General features: G+C 41.7%; 1 protein-coding gene across 1 annotated transcript; it reads left to right on the forward strand.

The window, feature by feature from the left end:
* The first annotated feature begins 10,219 nt into the window (after nucleotides 1-10,219).
* On the forward strand, nucleotides 10,220-17,950 carry LOC143401514 (vomeronasal type-2 receptor 116-like). The gene is made up of 5 exons (XM_076859080.2): nucleotides 10,220-10,498; nucleotides 11,288-12,088; nucleotides 13,747-13,974; nucleotides 16,032-16,155; nucleotides 17,028-17,950. Exons 1-5 carry the CDS (start codon nucleotides 10,376-10,378, stop codon nucleotides 17,948-17,950), a joined length of 2,199 nt encoding a protein of 732 aa, XP_076715195.2. The 5' UTR covers nucleotides 10,220-10,375.
* Nucleotides 17,951-19,647: the final 1,697 nt, after the last annotated feature.

Consider the following 19,647-nt stretch of genomic DNA (forward strand, 5'->3'; position numbering starts at 1 on the left):
TAAAGCCAGGGGGACTAAGCATTCAGAAGATTGCTTCATATGTATGTATTATCATTGACAGTTCTGAGCAAGGATGGAAAAATACCACCCTGATTTTGCTTTCTGATACTATGAAGTAACAAGGATCCCTTAACCTCTTTACCAACAAGATCCACCTCCCTTTTGAAAGGACTACTATTTAAAACCAACCATAACCAGCCACCTGAGCTCACAGATGTGAATGCTATCCGAGTGCAAAGGTTATGCCTGAATGCATGAGTGTTTACATAGAATTATTTCTGCCTTGTGCATGCTAAGTGTCTGACACTATAATGTTCATAGTTAGATAAAATGTCTGATTTTAAATGCTGATTGTTTTCTTCTCATATCCTTGGTGTTTTATATACATTAATGTTATCTTGGTGTTATTCTGTATGCATGATCAGTCTTGCTAAGTTAGTTTATATGTGTATAACACACAGTCCAAAAAATTTTTAACAAAGGATCATTGTTAAACAATTTTGAAATGCTGTCCTTGCCACACACTAAGTTCAAATACAAGTGGGCATGGTTCTGAGAACTTGTGTTTTTCCATTGAGTTACTGATTCATGTTATTAATTTGGCTTTAAAATTTTTTTGTGACAATACTAGACTGGCACTAGTATTTTCAGGGAACAGGTTTTTATCTACTGAGATGAAAATTGTATAACAAAAATTAACTCCTTTAAAATCTACAAATCAATAACATCTGGCACATTCACAAAGTGATTCAACCACCCTTTCTAGTCACTATCCAAAGCATTTATTAACATAAAGCCAAGTTCCTTGTGCATTGAGCACTGATTTCCAAGACTTCCTTTTCCCTGCTTGTGCAACTGCCAATCAGCTTTCTGTTTCTGTTAACTATTCTGGATATTTGGCATAAATAAATTCATATATGTTAACTATTCTGGATATTTGGCATAAATAAATTCATATACCAGTGCAACTTATAGTTTGTGACTTCTTTCCTTTAGCATAATTGTCCCAAATTCATGCATATTGTAGAAGATATTCTTCATTCCTCCTCCTCCCCCTCCTCCTCCTCACTGGGGAATTGCACCCAGGGCCTGGGGCGTGGTAGGCAAATGACTTATCACTGAGCTACATTTTGATCCCCTCCCTTGGTCTTTTCATGTCCTAAAATTTTAATTGATTAGGATTTCAGCTTCTAAAAGACTCTACAATGGGGGTCCTGCCCAAGTAATAAAATGTATTGGAAAGGAAGAAATAAAACTGGTTGTTTCTCACTGAAAGAATTAACCCAGGCCACAGCTTATAGAGATTTAATTTAGTGAGGTATATAGGCTTTGGATATTATATGAGAAAAGGAAAATGTTCCCATGCATATGCTGGGACTGGAAAGGATAGCTTTGGTCACATAATCCTACTAAAGCTGGGCAGTATCCACTGGAGGTCATTCCTTCTGTGGCATTCTTTTATGTTCTGTCTCCAGCAAGAAAGTCGGACAGTTTGACCCAACATGCCTGCTTCTCTACTGTAGAGACCTGAGAATGACAGAAAAATAAATGACCTAGACTAAGGGCGCCATACCTTTCTTATCAGATGTGGGGTGACCCATGCATATCGTCAAGGCACTAATACTGAGAGAGAGCACTGCTGCCCAGGGAACCTGAGCTCTCTGACTTAAGAAGGCCACTTTAGGACACCTCTGGCCCATGTGGCTCTCTGCACTCAGCCTCTAAACTTCAGGAATGGCTCCAGTGAGGCATGGAGACACTTCCATTGTCAAGGCTGAAAAGCAGGCTCTCGGGGCACCTTGCTTCTCTTCTCCTCTTCTGTGTTTGCTGTTTCTTACTCTTAATGGGCCACCCCAACACAGCCACCTGCAACCACCATCATACTGCATTAGAAGCTAATGTTCACTATGGCTGTTTCCACTGTTTTGGACAAAATGGTTCTGGCCTTCAAGGTCACTGCTTCAGGGAAAAGGATGGATGAGTTTCTGTTCTCAGAAGTACCTACCTCTGTGTCTAACATTTGATCCCTGGGCTGTCTCTGTGCAGCCTGGCTGAGAACATATCCCCTTCTATGGACACAGACACACACTCAGAACATAGCCACATCATCATCACGTGCAACAAGGGCTCAGTCACTGCCTTCTACTGTGCCCTGGGATACCTGGGCTCCCTGGCCCTGGGGACCTTCATGATGGCCTTCCTGGTCAGGAACCTGCCTGACACCTTCAATGAAGCCAAGTTCCTGACCTTCAGCATGCTGGTGTTCTGCAGTGTCTGGCTCACCTTCCTCCCTGTGTACCACAGCACCAAGGGCAAGGTCATGGTGGCCGTGGAGGTCTTCTCCATCCTGGCCTCCAGCGCAGGGCTCCTGGGCTGCATCTTTGCTCTCCATTTGTACATTATGCTCATAAGACCTGAGTGGATCGATCGTCTGAAAGATTTAAAGAATAATGAGATTTCCAGGGAAACAGACATTCTGAGAGTTTATCTCATAAGTCTCTTTCACATTTATAGGATATTGAATCAAAAAGAAACCCAGTTTTGGATTACTGATTTTAAAGGAACAGTAACTAATTAAAATAAAATAAATTGGCCCAGCTCCTTTTTAAAAAGAGTCATTTTGTGAAAGTACCCTCACTGGCCATCAGGCTGCAAGCCACAATGATATCCTACAATTAAGGCTGTCCTTGAAATCATAGTACTAAACTGATAGTTGTATTTTATTCATTAATTGGCTGACACTATACATATCTATATTTTGATAAAATATCTCAATATGCTTGTGTTCATTTTCTGTTTTCCTCTCTTTAGAACTGGTTATTTTATTGTTTGCAAAACTTTTACCTGAATAAAACTCAATTAGAATAAGCCATAGCTAAGCAAAGAAAGGGGTTGAAAGTAGGAAAGTGTTAGAAATAATGAACATAATCAGTTTTTGAAGAAGGCAAGAAAGGGTGTACTCTAGAATTGATAAAACTTGACCGTGGCCCAGAGATCCAGAGGAGAGGCCTGCCTGCCACACTGCAGCTGGAGATAGGGAGGAGGATATTGAATCAAAAAGATTCACCACACCATGACCCAATATCCAAAGGAGAGGTCTGTCCCAGGCCCAGAGATACACAGTGAGCCACTCCACGCTGGGGTTCATTATTCACCAAAGCGTGGCTCCACAGCCCAACATAAGGGTACATATAGGCTCAAAACTACCACTGCCACAAAATTGGGGTATAACCATTTGTATCAAGGGACAACAATAAGGACCTTGTAACAAACCATCAAGGTCCTTGTGGGCCTGACTTCACCAGAGGTTTCTCTACTAGGGGTGATAGCAGTTATCCTGTTGCTCAGGTAACAGGGAGTCTTGCATAGGGTTGCCTATCTCTTGTCTTTCCTACTAACAGCCAAATTCTTATGATTACCCCTTCACTTGTCATATAATCTAATTCCTCCATATTCTAACATCCTACCTCATAAACATCTCAGCCAACCCCCCAGTTCCCCCTTCCACCATCAGAAACTATAAACCATTACATAAACCTGTTGACTATAAGGTAGAAGATAACCTAACTCATCATTTCTGATTATAGTAACAAAAGTGTAAATATGAAAATAGAAGCTGATACATGGCTGCACATTGGATACATTGAGTGCTGTAATATGATCTCTCCCTTAAAAGTGAGGTATTGGTAACCTGTAGGCACACTATAACACAATAAGACAGAAGCTATAATACCTCAGATCTACACTGCAAGAAAGAAAGACTCAGATATCATGAAAAAACAAGGGAGGAAATTGCCTCAAACAAACCAAGATACTACAACAATAGAATCCATAGATAGTGCAGTAGGTGAAATGTCAGAGAAGGAGTTCAGAATATACATAACTCAAAATGATTTGGGAATTAAAGAACAACCTAAGTGAGCAGATACAGGCAAAAATCTATCACTCCAACAAAGAGGTAAGAGAGCAAATACAGGTTGCAAGAGATTACTTCAAGAAAGAGAGATACTAGAGAAAAAATAAATAGAAATCCTCGAAATGAAAGAAACAATAAGCCAATTTTAAAACTCAATAGATAGCATCACCAACAGACTAGATCACATGGAAGTCAGAACCTCAGACAATGAAGACAAAACATACAATCTTGAAAATAAAGTTGACCTCACAGTGAAGATGGTAAGAAACCACCAAAAGAACATCCAAGAATTATGGGATACCATCAAAATACCAAATTTAAGATTTATTGGGATAGAGGAAGGTTCAGAGATTCAAACCAAATTTCCCAAGCATGAAGAATGAACTGGAAAATCAAATACAAGAGGCCTATAAGACAAATGTATAAAATTACAACAGATCTACACCAAGACACACTATAATGAAAATTCCTAGCATACAAAATAAGAATAGAATTTTAAAGGTTGCAAGAGAAAAAAATCAGATTACCTATAAGGGAAGACCAACTTGGATCTCAGAGATTTTTCAACCCAGATTCTCAAAGCTAGGAGATCCTGGAACAAGCTCTGAAAGATAATGAATGGATGCCCACAAAGAATCGTATATCCATCAAATTTTTTAATATTTATTTTTTAGTTGTAGTTGGACACAATGCCTTCATTTATTTATTTTTATGTGATGCTGAGGCTCGAACCCAGAGCCTTGCATGTACACAGGGAGTATAAAAAGTCAAACTCAGAAGCAGAGTCCAATGGTAGTTACCAGAAACCCAGCAAGAGGGAACTGGGGATTATGGGCCACAGGAGAAATGAGTTCAGGAGATCTGCTAGAGTGCTCAATACAGCTAATGAAAAATATTTTATACTTAAAATGTGCTGAAATATCTAAATTTTCAGTATTGGAATCTTGACTAATAAGTATGTAAGATAACATATATGTTAAAGAGCTAGATAACAGTCATTCCTAAATACATAATCTCAAAATATCTTGTGTAGAACATAAATGTATTCAGTTTGTACTTGTCAACAAAAAAAAATTAAATACAAATGAGTAAATAAAATGCTATCACAAATGTTTCCCATGAAGAATGGTATCAGGAAAACATGACCAGGGGAGAGTGGCGTGTGAAGAGCTGTGTGAAGAGCAGTGTGAAGAGCAGGCCGTAGAAGCTGGGCCACATGGAGCAGGCAACCTTGAGCCTTGTGCAAGAATCCTCAGGGGCAGAGCTCAGAACAGCAGGCTCAGGGGTAAGTGGTCTCAGTTCTGTGAAGAGGTCAAGGTGAGCTTCCCAGCTTGTCCTCCATGCAGCCTATGCCCTGTCAATCATGAAGCCCATTTATCCCAGGAGGGCACTGAGACCTGAGAGTGCTATTAGATGTGAGTGGCACAGGAAGTCTTCACTGACTGACCTCAGCCCTTCACCCTCTTGCTAAAGCATCATGTGCAACCACACTCCTGGGTGTTTGGTTGATTCCAACACCAGCTCATTCAAACTTGCCCAATTTCTCACACAACCAGCCCTGGCCCCTGAGGTCACTGGGTTACAGGGCCCACTGTCTCAGGATGTGGTGGTCCCCAGTGCCTTGTTGAAACATGATGAAATCGCAGGCCCCATAGGAGGAGTCCCAAACATGTTTTTCAACCATAGTTTTCACCAAGTTTCAGGGTGACAGGTGCAGAGCCTCGGGGCACCAATCCCCAGAGCTCCTGGATGGACAAAAGGGAAGCAGAGAAAAGACAGGGACACCAGAGCTGCCTTGACCGCAGGACACTAAGGGCAGGGTCAGAGCACCAAGTCTCCCTCAGTAGTCCCCTTTGCTCCTGGCTGTGCCCAGGCCTGGCCAGCTGCTCCTGCATGTGTTTTACCAGCCGGAGGGCATGGAGTGAGTGGGGGATTTTCTGTGCCCTACTCAGGGTCTGACCCTCCCTGCAGAGCTGAGACTGTGGACATGATCCAGCCCCTGCTCCTCACCTCACACTGTGCACTGGGCTCTGTCTCTGTTTGGGCAGAGCCGGGCATGGTGTTCTTTCTGGTTCTTCTCTTCCTGCTCCCACAGCCTGTACATACTTCATGGGTGCAGATTCAGAATTGTTTACAATACTTGAGGCCAGCTGTCTACAGAGATGGAGACCTGGTCCTCAGTGGGTTTTTCCCCCTTTACTACATGAACCAGGATGCAGACTTATCCAGGATATCCTTTATACTCCAACCAAAGACTGAAGTGAGAGCTACTAGGTAAGTTTCTAGACTCTGTGTGTGTGTGTGTGTGTGTGTGTGTGTGTGTATTAGGTATGGTCATGATTTTGTGTAACTGGATTTTTTTTGCTTGTGTGTGTGTGTGTGTTTCCCCCATGAGTTATGAAAACTGTGCACAGCAATGGCAGAAACATGAAACAGTGAATCCTGAGGTCCTTTCCTTCTTTTTTTTAGTTTTCTTTTATTTTGTGCATTATAATTATACATAATAGTGAGGTTCATCCTGAAATATTCGTAAATGCATACAATATATTTTTCTCCATTCCACTTGTCTTTTATCATTCCACAACCTTGCATTTTCATCTTTTGCTCTATGATACCTTTTCACATTTCTATCGGTGCATTACAGCTGTACATAATGGTGGCATTCGTTGTTACATATTCCTACCTGCACATGAATATCAGTATAATTTGGCCACTGTCATCTTCCAGCATGTCTTTCTCCTCCCCTCCTCCCACCCCTTGGTCCCTTTTCTCTACTGATCTCCTTTCCATTTTCATAACATCTTCCCACATTTCTTTTCCTTTTTCCTGTCTAACTTTTAAGTATGAAAAAAATATGACCCTTGACCTTCTGAGTTTCTCTTATTTCACTTAACATAATGGTTTCAATTTCAATCCATTTCTCTGTAAATGACATAACTTCATTTTTCTCTATGATTGAATAAAACTCCATTGTGTATATGAACCATATTTTCTTTCTCCATTAACCCATTGATGGATACCTATGCTGGTTACATAGTTTAGCTATTGTGAATTGTGCTGCTATAAATAGGCATGCATCACTGTAGTAAGAGGAATTTAGTTCTTCAGGGTAAATACCAAGGAGTGGTATACCTGGATTCCATGCCTAGTCTTTTGAGGAACCATACTAATTTCCATAGTGATTGTACAATGTACAGTCCCATCAACAGTGTAAAGTGTTCGTTCCTTTTTCTCCCCATCCTCTCCAACATTTACTGTTATTTGTGATCTTGATGACTGCCATTCTGACTAGTGTGAGATGAAACCTCAATGTAGACTTGATTTGCATTTCCATAATTGCTAATGACATTGAAAAAATTTTCATATATTTGTCGGCAGTTTGTATTTCTTTTTTTGAAAAGTGTTTGCTTAATTAATTTGCCCATTTATTATTTGTGAGGTTTTGGTGTAAAGTTTTTTTAGTTCTTTATACATTTTCTGTATTAATCCTCTGTCAGAAAAGTAGATAGCAAATATGTTCTCCCATTCTGTAGGTTCTGTGCTATACAGAAGCTTTTTAATTTGATACTATCCCATTTAGTCACTCTTGCCATTATTTCCCGAGCTTTAGGGGTCCTATTGAGAAAGTCGTTGATCGTGCCTACATGTTGATGTGTTGACCCCATGTTTTCTTTGAGAAGTTGCATATTTTCTGATCTAACTCCTAGGTCTTTTATCCACTTTGAGTTTATGGTTGTGCAGGGTGAGAGACAGAGGTCTAGTTTCATTCTTCTAAATATGGAGAACCTGTTTTCCCAGCACCATTTGTTAAAGGCTGTCTTTTCTCCAAAGAAGGTTTTCAGCACCATTGTCAGGGATCAGATGACTGTAGATGTGTGGGTTTATCTCTGTGTCTTCTATTCTCTATCATCGGCCTATCTCTCTGCTTTTAGGCCACTACTGTGAAGCTTTTGTTACTATAGCTCTGTAATTGGATTAGAAGTCAGTTATCATGATGCCTCCAGCATTGCTTTTTTGGTTTAGAATTGCTTTGGTTATTCTTGGTCTTTTTTTCCTCCTAAAAAAAGACTTTAAGACTTTTATTCTGGGTCTGTGAAGAAAGTCATTGGTATTTCAAAGGTGATTTCATTGAAACTATATATTGTTCTAGATAGTATGACATTTTAACAATACTAATTCTACCTATCCATGAACATGGGAGGTCTTTCTATCTTCTTCAGTCTTCTTTAATTTCTTCCTTCAATGTTCTATAATTTCCATTGTAAAGACCTTTCATTTTATGGTTAGTTTTATTCTTAGGTATGTCATTATCATATATTAGGTCTTTTTTTTTAGAGACTTGTGAATCTATACTTTTTTAAAGACATAGGATAAAATTCAGCATCTATTGAGACCACTCCTTCAGTCTTATCCCATTGATCAGGCACTGGGGACATTGGAGGGAGTTGAATTTTTTTCAAAAGGTGATCCCATAGAAGTGGAGAATAAATCAGTTTATCAGGGGCTGAGTGAACAGGGACTGGTGAGGGGTGGGAGAGGTGGATCTATGGTGCTAAGTTACAGTTAGACAAGTGGAATTGACTGGTGTGCTCTTACCAGGAGGATGACTACAGACAATGATGATGACTGTGTCCTTGAATAACTCAGAAAGGGTTCTGCATGTTCTCACCATGTAAAGAGAGAAACAACCGAGTAGACATGTGTAATTGAACCTAGACACTAAACAATGCGTACGTACATGAAAACATCACATGGTACCTCATAAATATGGACAATTTTTATATTTTATGTCTCAGTTAAAACAATAAGTTTAATTTAAATTTAAGCCTTTGAAAACATTTCCTTCCTTTAAAGTATCAGAACAAGTAAGACAAAATGCTTAAAGGTAAACAAAATTATTGATTCATTGTTATTAATTTAATAGGACAAAGATAAAAATCAATAATTGGACAAACTCCAGCTATAAAATTTCTCTGCTATATTTAGTACTCCATATCAAAGTAGTCCTTCATGGACTGAAAAAATATTTTTATCAATTATTTATGGAAAAATAAAAACATTTGACCATATGTTTTAGTGACAGAAAATATCCTTGAATAGCAACCATACAGATAAAATTATTGGAAATAATGGGAAAGCAGATGTAATTAAAATAAAACATTGTTACTTGGTAACTGCTTAAAAATGTTTCACCAATATTCAGTTAAAGAGTTCCTACAAAATAAATGATTAATAAAAACCATATATGGAAAATCACAAAATCAAACCATAAGCAACAATGGATATGAACTAAAACACCAATAGTATAAAATATTAAGTCTAAATAATTCATGAAAAGGTGAAGCTTTTTGAATATTTAAATAAGATTCCAATTTAAGATATTCTTTAAAAACTAGGTCAATTCTAAACAAAGAAAAGAAATTCATAAAGATTAAACAAAATATTGTATTATTGAATTCATAAATTCTGTTAGAAAAAAACAACAATGGCCATATTACAATTCAACAACCAATATTTTTGGAAAATCTACTTAGAGAAAAGCTTCAAATGTTCAAACATAAAATGAGAAAGAATTTACTAAAGAGAAAGGGAAATATTTTAAGTTGAGAAATCAGTTTGAAGACTATGGAAATAAACTGGATGTTCTTATCAAATATTAACTTTCAAAGAAAATATAATTGGATAAATCAGCTGTGATAAGATGATAGAGAAGAATATAGAAAGCATCCACTTTAAGTGCCCCATGTGGAATGGTGTAGAGGATCCTGATCCCAGTGGTTTGAAGAACTGGCAAGTGAGCCCCTTTGAAACACTTGCAGACACATAGAGTCCAAGTGCTTGCGTCTTGGCGTCTGCCTCTAACTAGACACAGACCACAAGTTGGAAGCACCACGGCCTTTGCTAAAGGGTTTGCAAGGGGAGAGTGCAGCCCTCACTCACGTCCCCAGAGGAGGACACCTTGCTGTCTTGTGCATACGATGATGCACCTCCCATTTATAGGACACTGAAAACCAAATGTGCCCACTGGGCAGCTGTATGACCCAGGCAAATGTCACCTCACCCACTCATGATGCCCTGCAAGGCTCTCAGTTTGCTTCCTGAGGGGGAAAGAGCCACTGCATGGTCTTCCTGTGCTGGGGAACCTTCCTCACACCAGCTCCATCTCTCAGGGAAGGAAAATCTCTGAGATGGATGCCTGAGTCTAACCCAGATTGTCTCTGTGCTTGACAGAGGAGTTACCCTGGATGACAGGATTGGACCATTTTCTCTAATTCTTCTTCTGTGTTTAGCTGGTTCTGGAAGAACTATCAGTATGTGCTGGCTTTCTACTTTGCCATCGAGGAGATCAACAAGGACTCCCACCTGCTCCCCAACCTGACCTTGGGGTTCCATGTCTATAATGCCTTTTCCAGTGACCAGTTCACCTTGTGGAGCACTCTGCTTTGGCTGTCTGGAAAAATGCAGACTCTCCCTAATTACAACTGCCAGACACAGAGCAAGTCTGCTGCCATCATTGCAGGGACCATGTCAGCATTCTCGGCTGAGATTGGAACCCTTCTAGAGCTCTACAAGACCCCACAGGTAGGTGGTTACAAATTCTGGAGAGAAATTTGGGTCTCTTCCAATCACAGTCCCTCATATCTAATCAAAGGGAAATTTGACAGCTGTGATTCCATATCCCATGAGGAATAAAACAGATCCCAAGGAATTGTAGAGGTTGCAAGATACCTCCTTTTTTTCCATCTTTATTCCCACTACTTGAGATGAAAATCACATGGGGATCTTGTGAATTGTCTTTCAAGGGAAGTCATGTGTCCTTTCCCGAAGGATGTGGGGCAGGATATCATGGTCTTCCCTGTGCTCAGAAGGAGGGAACTGGGCAATTTCTACAGCATTTGTTATGGTTTAGATATGAGGTGTCCCCCATATGAATGGGATGATGCAAGACATTTTAGAGGTTAAATGATGGGGTTATGAGAGCCTCAACTTAGTCAGTGCATCAATCTTCTGATGGATTAACTGGGTTCATCTCATGCTGGACAATATCCTGCTTTTCTGGCTTTTCTGTACCACACTCTTCTTCCATGATGTCCTGCCTCACCTTGGACCCAGAGAAATGGAACTGACTGTCTATGAACTGAGAACTCTGAAACCATGAGCCCCAAAGTAAACTTTCCTCCTCTAATTGTTGTTGTCAGATCTTTTGGTCACAGCAGAGAACATACTGACTGAAACCGCACTCTTTCCCTTTCCCCAGCAGTAATCGATTTGTGAGCCCTCACCTAGAAAAATTCTGCCATGCCATGCCCTAGAAAGCAACCCCATGTCCAAATGAACTTAGAATCTTGATATTTTTCTTTGCTCATTCAGGTCACGTATGGACCTTTTGATCCCATGCTAAGTGATAAAGACCAGTTTCCATCGCTCTATCAGATGGCCCCCAAGGACAGCTCTCTGGCCCATGCGATGGTCTCCTTATTGCTGCACTTTGGCTGGACGTGGGTGGCACTCTTCCTGTCTGATGATTTGAAGGGAGAGCAGTTCCTGAGGGATCTGAAAGCAGAGATGGTAAAGAATGGTATCTGTGTGGCCTTAACAGAAAAGCTCCCTGTCACTAAGATAACGTATGGGACAGGGGATATCACCTTCATGAGTAGGATCAGAGTCTCCTCTGCAAACGTGCACATACTCCACGGTGAAGCAGGGAGCCTCATCACCGTGGACATGGCAGCAGACTTCTTTTTAACCACAGGGAAGGTGTGGATCATGGCATCGAAGCAGGAGATCGTCCTGCATGAGATGAACCACATGCTGCACTCTTTCCACGGGGGCTTCTCCTTCTCACCTCACAAGGGGGAAATCCCTGGCTTCAGACACTTCCTCCAGACAGTGACCCCTTCCCACTACCCGGAGGACTTTTACTTCACTAAATTGTGGTTGCACCTCTTTCATTGTTCACCGGCTGGGTCACTATGTGGACAGATTTATAATTGCCCTCCAAATGCATCCTTTGAGTTTGTGTCGGGAGTAATTGACATGATGACCCTGACTGACTCCAGCTACTTTATCTATAATGCTGTGTATGCAGTGGCCCACGTCCTCCATAACATGCTTGTTCAGAAAACTGAAATGGGATCTTTAGAAGACCAGCTTAGGCTTCATCCCTGGCAGGTAAACCTCCTTCAGAACCAGGTCATGCATGCAACTGAGGGTATCCATGGGTGTTATACTAATGTAATGCATAGCCATGTTTTCATCTTAACATCAAAGAATCAGGAAAAATGAAATATCAGTTCTTTGACACTGGATATATTACAGATAATTGTCATATACAGATAATTGGATATATACAGATACTTATTATCTGTATCAGGGGAATTCTGCTAGAGGAGGCTGTGGTTTCTTAAAATTAAAAACAAAATGTTACATCAAAAATACTTGCAAATGTAAGATAAAATTATGTAAAGTACCCAAACACAGCCCATGACAGAACAGATGGGGCAATAAGTAATCAAACCTATACATTTCCTTAGAGTGCACACAAATGTAGAGAATACTGACATGGTGGCCACATCTGTCAACAGCTGTTCCAACTAAAATACTATGTATTGTCCCAAGTCCTTTAGGAGATACATTCAGTGAAAAGAGAAATGGCTCCTACATAGTATCCTAAAATGACTCTGGAGAATGAATCAGTTTTTGACATCACTATTCATCAAAACTTGGAACAAGTTTGGGAAAGGGATTATGGTTCCATTTTTAGATGTTATGCGACCAATGATACCTGTCAGCTCAGGCTATTTCCCTGGGTCCTGTATGGATTTTTCTGAATTTCCACCTGGCTTATCTGAATTCATAACCCATTCAAGGAACACATTTATAATCTCTCATGAAAAGGGACAAATTGTTTAATGAAATTTATCAAGTAAATCAATTAAATTTCATTTACAGAAGTGGTTAAATATGTACGTGTGAAATGTTATGCCATCGAGTTTAATTTACCATCTGTATATTTTGACTAACAATAATATTTGATATGCCATATTGAGTTTATTTAGATGTGATTCTAAGAAAACTAGTTGACTTTAACAAGATAAACTCAATGACATAATTGTGGATTATTTAGAATGCTTCAACTCCACAAAACTGAAGACTTAAACAACATTTATTTAAAGAACAACAGGCATTTACCTTCCCAACATAGTGTCACGGATCCCAGAGATTCAGTGTTACCACACTCTATGAAAAAATCATTAGAATCTGGAGTTTCAATTTTTCTATTTTAAGGCAAAGACCACTACCTGCAATATTACCAGATGGCGACATTTTCCAAAAAAAAGGTTGAGGGCATAGAGAGAAAACAACTCACATCATGCTTTCTTAATCATTATCAAAGTATAATTGACACATAAGCAATGCTCATATTTAATGTAAACATTCTCATGATTTTTGACATATTCATGCACTCATGCTGTTAACACCAGCAACACATCAACCCATGTTGTGACCATTTCAGTGTGCAAAGATTGACTCCCGAGAAGCCCTAAATGGATCTGATTGGTCAAGATTGCAAGGAGTCCATGCCAAGGCCACCCTGGTGACATCATCCTAGAATTTTTTGACTGGATTCATTCACTCCAACATTGTTTTCAGAGAAAGAAGGGTTTTTCCCAGTTGAATCCATGAGGTGGTAGCCACCAAACAGAACCGAGACACTAATGCCAGTGACTTCAGAGTGAGGGGAGGTGGAAGAGAAGGACTTCCTGGTACATATGGTTTTCCATCTTTCATTTAGATGCACTCCTCATGTCTAACTCTGGCTCCTTCAGCTGCATCCGTTCCTGAAGAACATTCAGTTTACCAACAGCGCTGGGGCCCACATCTCCCTGGATGAGAAGAGCAGCCAGATGGCCCACTATGACATCCACAACGCTGTGAATTTCCCTGCTGGTCTTGGGCTGCTGGTTAAAGTAGGAGAGTTTGTCCCCAGAAGTCCACTTGGTCAAGGGTTGGTCATCAGTGAGGAGATGATAGAATGGCCTATTGGATTCACAGAGGTACAATCCCAATTCAGTGTGGGTACATGGGAGGGATCTGGATGGGGCCCTGAGATGAGCCTGACCATGACCTTTAACCTGGCACTAAACTCACCCCTGCCATCTGTACTTTTAGTATAAACTGAGCTCTATACAAAGAGCAGGTTTATAGAAGCCATCACTTTTTTAGTTTTTGTAATTAGTTCAAACAGCAATTTAGAGAATGAAATGAACAAAGTTAATGAATGGAGATAAAGGGTTAACAATGGAGATGAATAAATACCAAAAATGTCCCTCCACAGATCCTGAAACCCTTTATTAAATATGGCCTGGATCTTCATTATGCTTTTATGTCCTATGAATATGAGTGACCTGTGGACTCACATCTTTGTAGAGACCATTCCCATCCTCCTTTGGCATTTTATACTATTCAGTCCTCAGCCTTTCTTCTACTCAACATCCCAATGTTTTGGCAAGATTTTATGTCAGGTTTTGGCCTTGGGATGATCCCACCCAGTGTTCCAGGAGACTGAAGTAATAATCATGATGCATTGTTCATTGGTACCAGTGGTGCCCAGCTGGGTGGGGAGGTGCATGCACATAATCCCAGTTACTTGGGAAGCAGAGGCAGAAGGATCACAAGTTCAAGACCAGTGTGAGCAGCTCTTTAAGACACCATTTCAAAATATAAAAATAAAAATGGCCTAGGAATATAACATCATTGTATTTCAGTTGCCTAGAATTCATAAGACCCTGACTTCAATCCCCCATACTGTAACCAACCAACCAATCAACAATCCACGCCAGGATGATCATGCCCACAGCAGAATAGACACAAGCCATGGTGTTAATGCCCTCTCAGCACTTCTCTCTTGACCTTGCTCCTTGTCAACAGTACTCCTACGTTGCTTTATGGGTTCATTCTTAGCATTCATTACAGTGGGATTCATTATGCCGTATTCATCCATGGCCACAGCATAGCTCATCAGTCTCCTTCCCCAGTGCCTCCCTTCCCCCCTCCCGATTCCTTGTCCCTTGCTCTACTCTACTGGTTTCCATTCTCTTGTCATAGTCATTTATTATTATTTTATTTAATACATTCTACTTCCGCATGAACGCCGGGTTCATTTGGGGTGTATTCACATATGGACAGAGCAGATTGACAGAATTCATTCCCAATACTTCCCATGCCCACTGCCCCTCCTCCCTGTCCATCCCCCTTCTATTCTCTGTAGGTCTCCCTTCTATTTTTGTAAGTTGCTATTTTTGTTCTCCCCACATATCCACACATGAAATAAAAATGTCAACCCTTGACTTTGACTCTGGCTTATTTCACTTAGCATGATGTCCTCCAGTTCCAGCCATTTACCAACAAATAACATAATTTCACTCAACATTATGACTGAGTAAAACCCATCATGTATATCTACCACACTTGTTATCCTTGTGTCTGTTAATGGGCACCTGCCCTGATTTCATAATAAGCTATGGTTAATTATGCGGCTATAACCTGGGATAGGTGAGTCATACAGTAGTTCCATCTGGGTTTTGCGGAATCTGTAATAGTACTAATTGTCAACTTCCCCCACGGTGCATACATGTACCTTTTCCTCCGCATTCTTGCCAGTAATTAATGTTGTGTGTGTTCTAGATGACTCCCAGTCTAACTGAAGTGAGAAGAAATCCCAGTGTAGTTTTGGTTTCATTTTTCCAACCAAGAATGAAGGTCTGGTAAAAATACCATCAGGCGTAGAAACTCTTGGAATCATCAGGACATAGAACCTTACATCCCAGAGCTCTGGGAGAAGAGGTTAAATACAAAGAGGGAAAAGGCTGGGGGTGCAGCTGGTGATGCAGGAAAGAAAATGACCAGGAACCTGGAGAATACTTAGTAAAACAAAGTCAAGGTAGCACAGGTATCCAGGTCAAGAAGCAGAGGTCATGTCAACACGGTGGGAGCTGGTGGACGCTGTGGTGAGGACTTCCTGCCAACATCAAGGATCTCTTAGGAGACGCATGGACAGCCTTTGAAGCTGCAGGTAATCTGCAGAATCATGACTGCTGCTCTTTTCGCTCAGACTCCTCGATCTGTGTGCAGCCAGAGCTGTCCCCCGGGATTCAGGAAGATCCCCCAGGAAGGAAGGCCCGTCTGCTGCTTTGCTTGTGTGTTTTGCCCAGAGGGACACATTTCCAATCAGACAGGTAGGTGATGCGGAAGGAGCCCATGGTCACTCTGCCTCCTGACCAGTCCTAAGTGAGGACACCAAGGCTGTTGGCCTCACACTGGGGCCACAGCGCACCCTAGTCTCCATCTTCCCACTCATTCACTCTTTCACTCTTTCCACGGCAGAGGCTGCATCCTTGCTATGAGAGTAGGTGTGAGCCATGGCAGGGGGAGCACAGGGCATCCAGGACAAGATGCCCATGACCCGCCACCTCACAAAGGAGGGTTGCCACCCACACTGTCTGTTTTAAATGAACAGAAAGGTTTAAAGATATGCCCTGTTCTTCAGTAACCACATTACCATATCAATTAATATAAAAATAACCATATAGCAGCCATATATTCCCACTCAAAATTCAAATATTTCAATCACTCTCTTCTCAGTACTTATATGGAAAATTAGACCAAAATATTCACAGGAAATTATCATTTCCAATAAGAAAAAAATTTAAACTATCACCAGAAATTATGGTAGTGACAAAAGTAGAATGACTTCTCCATTGGGTGTAACCAGGAGAGCTTTCTTAGGGGAATAGTAAATGTCATAAGGTGTCAACCCGGGGGGCTCAACAGGAGCAAGACTGTGGGCAGGCAGAGAGAGGGCGGAAGAGCCAGGTCCTTGGGGACACTACGCAGTCCAGGGGGGCTACCTCAGCCCACAACTTCTGAGGATCCCATTGGAGTGGGTGTGGTCTTCTCCTGGAGTCAGGAAGAGAGGAAATTCTCTACGTATCTCAGGACTATGTCAGGCAGCTGTTCTCACAGTGATAGTGGAAAAACAACCATTTCCTTTAATTTAAAAGTGAGGATTTTGTGAAAAAGAAACACTGAACCTGTGCTTTTTCCCCAGATGCAGAGCGGTGTGTCCAGTGCCCCGCACACGAGCACCCTAACAGGGAGAGGACTCACTGCCTCCCCAAGGTGGTGACCTTCCTGGCCTATGAAGCCCCCTTGGGCATGGCTCTGGCCTGCACGGCTCTCTGCTTCTCTGCACTCACAGCTGCTGTCCTTGGGGTCTTTGTGAAGCACAGAGACACCCCCATAGTCAAGGCCAACAACAGGGCTCTCAGCTACATCCTGCTCATCTCCCTCACCTTCTGCTTTCTCTGCTCTCTGCTCTTCATTGGCCGTCCCAGCACAGCCACCTGCATCCTGCAGGAGACCACATTTGGACTGGTGTTCACTGTGGCCGTATCCACGGTCCTGGCCAAAACTGTCACTGTGATTCTGGCCTTCAGGGTCACTGCCCCAGGGAGAAGGATGAGGAGGTGGCTGGTGTCAGGGGCACCTAACTTCATCATTCCCAGCTGCTCCCTCATCCAGCTGACTCTCTGTGGAGTCTGGCTGGGGACCTCTCCTCCCTTTGTGGACACAGACACACACTCTGAACATGGCCACATCATCATCACGTGCAACAAGGGCTCGGTCACTGCCTTCTACTGTGCCCTGGGATACCTGGGCTCCCTGGCCCTGGGGACCTTCACGGTGGCCTTCCTGGCCAGGAACCTGCCTGACACCTTCAATGAAGCCAAGTTCCTGACCTTCAGCATGCTGGTGTTCTGCAGTGTCTGGCTCACCTTCCTCCCTGTGTACCACAGCACCAAGGGCAAGGTCATGGTGGCCGTGGAAGTCTTCTCCATCCTGGCCTCCAGCGCAGGGCTCCTGGGCTGCATCTTTGTCCCCAAGTGCTATGTTATTTTATTAAGGCCACATAGGAGCTCTCTATGTGGGTTCAGAGAGAAAATTCATTGTGGGAGTAACAAGCCTTCTTGAGTATTAACTCACATTTGCTAACATTAACAAGCGGCCTTGAGAAAATTCTACTCAAATCTAAGAGTCTGATTTCAAGTTACAATGTGGGATTTCCTTCAAAGTCAAGAGACTGTCTCCTAATGCTACAGTCACTATGAAATACCACGGTCAACTTTTCAATTTTGAATCTAAAGCATTTTTTCATTTCCTCCAATTAATTCATCTCTTACTGCTTAATCATGTATAGTATTCACCTGGGTGTAGTATTCACCTTTATGTGTCTCCCACTTGGATTTTTTATATATTGTCTTGATTTGCCTCATTGATATCCATAAAAATCCCTTTTCTTCATCTAGCCATAATTACCCAATGATTCAAGAGCATTTATAAAGCCTTCTTTCAGTCTTTCAGTAATTTGAAATGTTCCTTTTTAATACACCAACCTATATGAATATCACCGTGTTTTGGGATCCCTTGATATGTTACATTAATTTAACTCAGGTTTTGTTCATAGAGAAACCACACTTTTGTTAATCAAACTAAATTTGGCCCTAGGGGACCTCCATACAGAGTCCTTAACATGATGAACTGCAACCTAGCTTAGTAGTCAGCCTAAGGTAGAGTGTACTGCTTTGTAGCAATTGGCTGAGCAGCAGCCAATCACAGCAGCCAAGCCCCTGGGCGGTCACTATTCAAACTTCACTGAAAAAAGGCAAATGCATATACTGATATATCTGATTGTTTTGTGCAGGAATTTATGATATGGAAAGATTTGCTTTGATAGATGTCTAAATTTACACTGCATTTACCTTGCGTCTACTCTGCCCCTAGAAGCCCACCTTCCTTCACCTTTTGTTAATTGGTGGGTGAGCCTCCACGGCCAAGCACTTATTGGTGTTAGACCTTGGGTCTGTCTTCCAGCCATTCCTCCAGGATTTCTTACCCTCTTACCTCTTACCCTATATCTAACCATTTCCTCATGCTTTCATTGCTTTCTGTGACACCCCCATGTTGCAAAAACATAAAGGCCCTTACAAAGTGCGCCTTTTCTCCTGTTCATCCGTCATTTTTAGTTGATTCCTCAGGCCCCAGCCTAGGATACAGGATGTAGGGAAACTTGTTTTCTCCTCTAAATACAAGTGTGAACATAGTAGCCCAGGGTCTGTCTTTGAGAAACTTGTGGACACACAACAATTTGATTTCAGGTGGGCATTGAAGGAAAACATAGCGTGCAGTATTAGAAGTTTCCTTCTGTTCTCTCCAAGGTGGTTTTTGCAACCAAGGGGGAAGAGTCTCCCTGTGGTGGGAGAATCACACCAGCGACTTAATGATGAGGTTAGAAAATTGGGTCTTAGGAGCAGGAAGGGCCAGAGTGAAGAGGTAGAAAGAAGAGCATCAGGGCTGGGGATACGGCTCATTTGGTAGAGGGCTTGCCTCGTATGCACAAGGCCTGGGGTCCAATCCCCAGCACCACAAAAAAAAAAAAAAAAGAAAGAAAGAAAGAAAAGCATCACCAGCAGGAGAACATCCTAAGCAAAGGCCCTGAGGTTGGGCTCAGCTTTGAAGTGTGTGTGAGGAAGGCAGAGTGGCTGGAACCTACGGAGGGGAGACAGGATATGAGAAGAGGTAAGTGGGGCACAGGTTTACGGATCATTGTGAATTTTATTGTAAAAGCAAAGGAAGTCATCGGCAAATTGACAACAGAGAGAGTGGAAGTG

Source organism: Callospermophilus lateralis, chromosome 1 (assembly GCF_048772815.1).
Source record: "Callospermophilus lateralis isolate mCalLat2 chromosome 1, mCalLat2.hap1, whole genome shotgun sequence".
Taxonomy (NCBI): Eukaryota; Metazoa; Chordata; class Mammalia; order Rodentia; family Sciuridae; genus Callospermophilus; species Callospermophilus lateralis.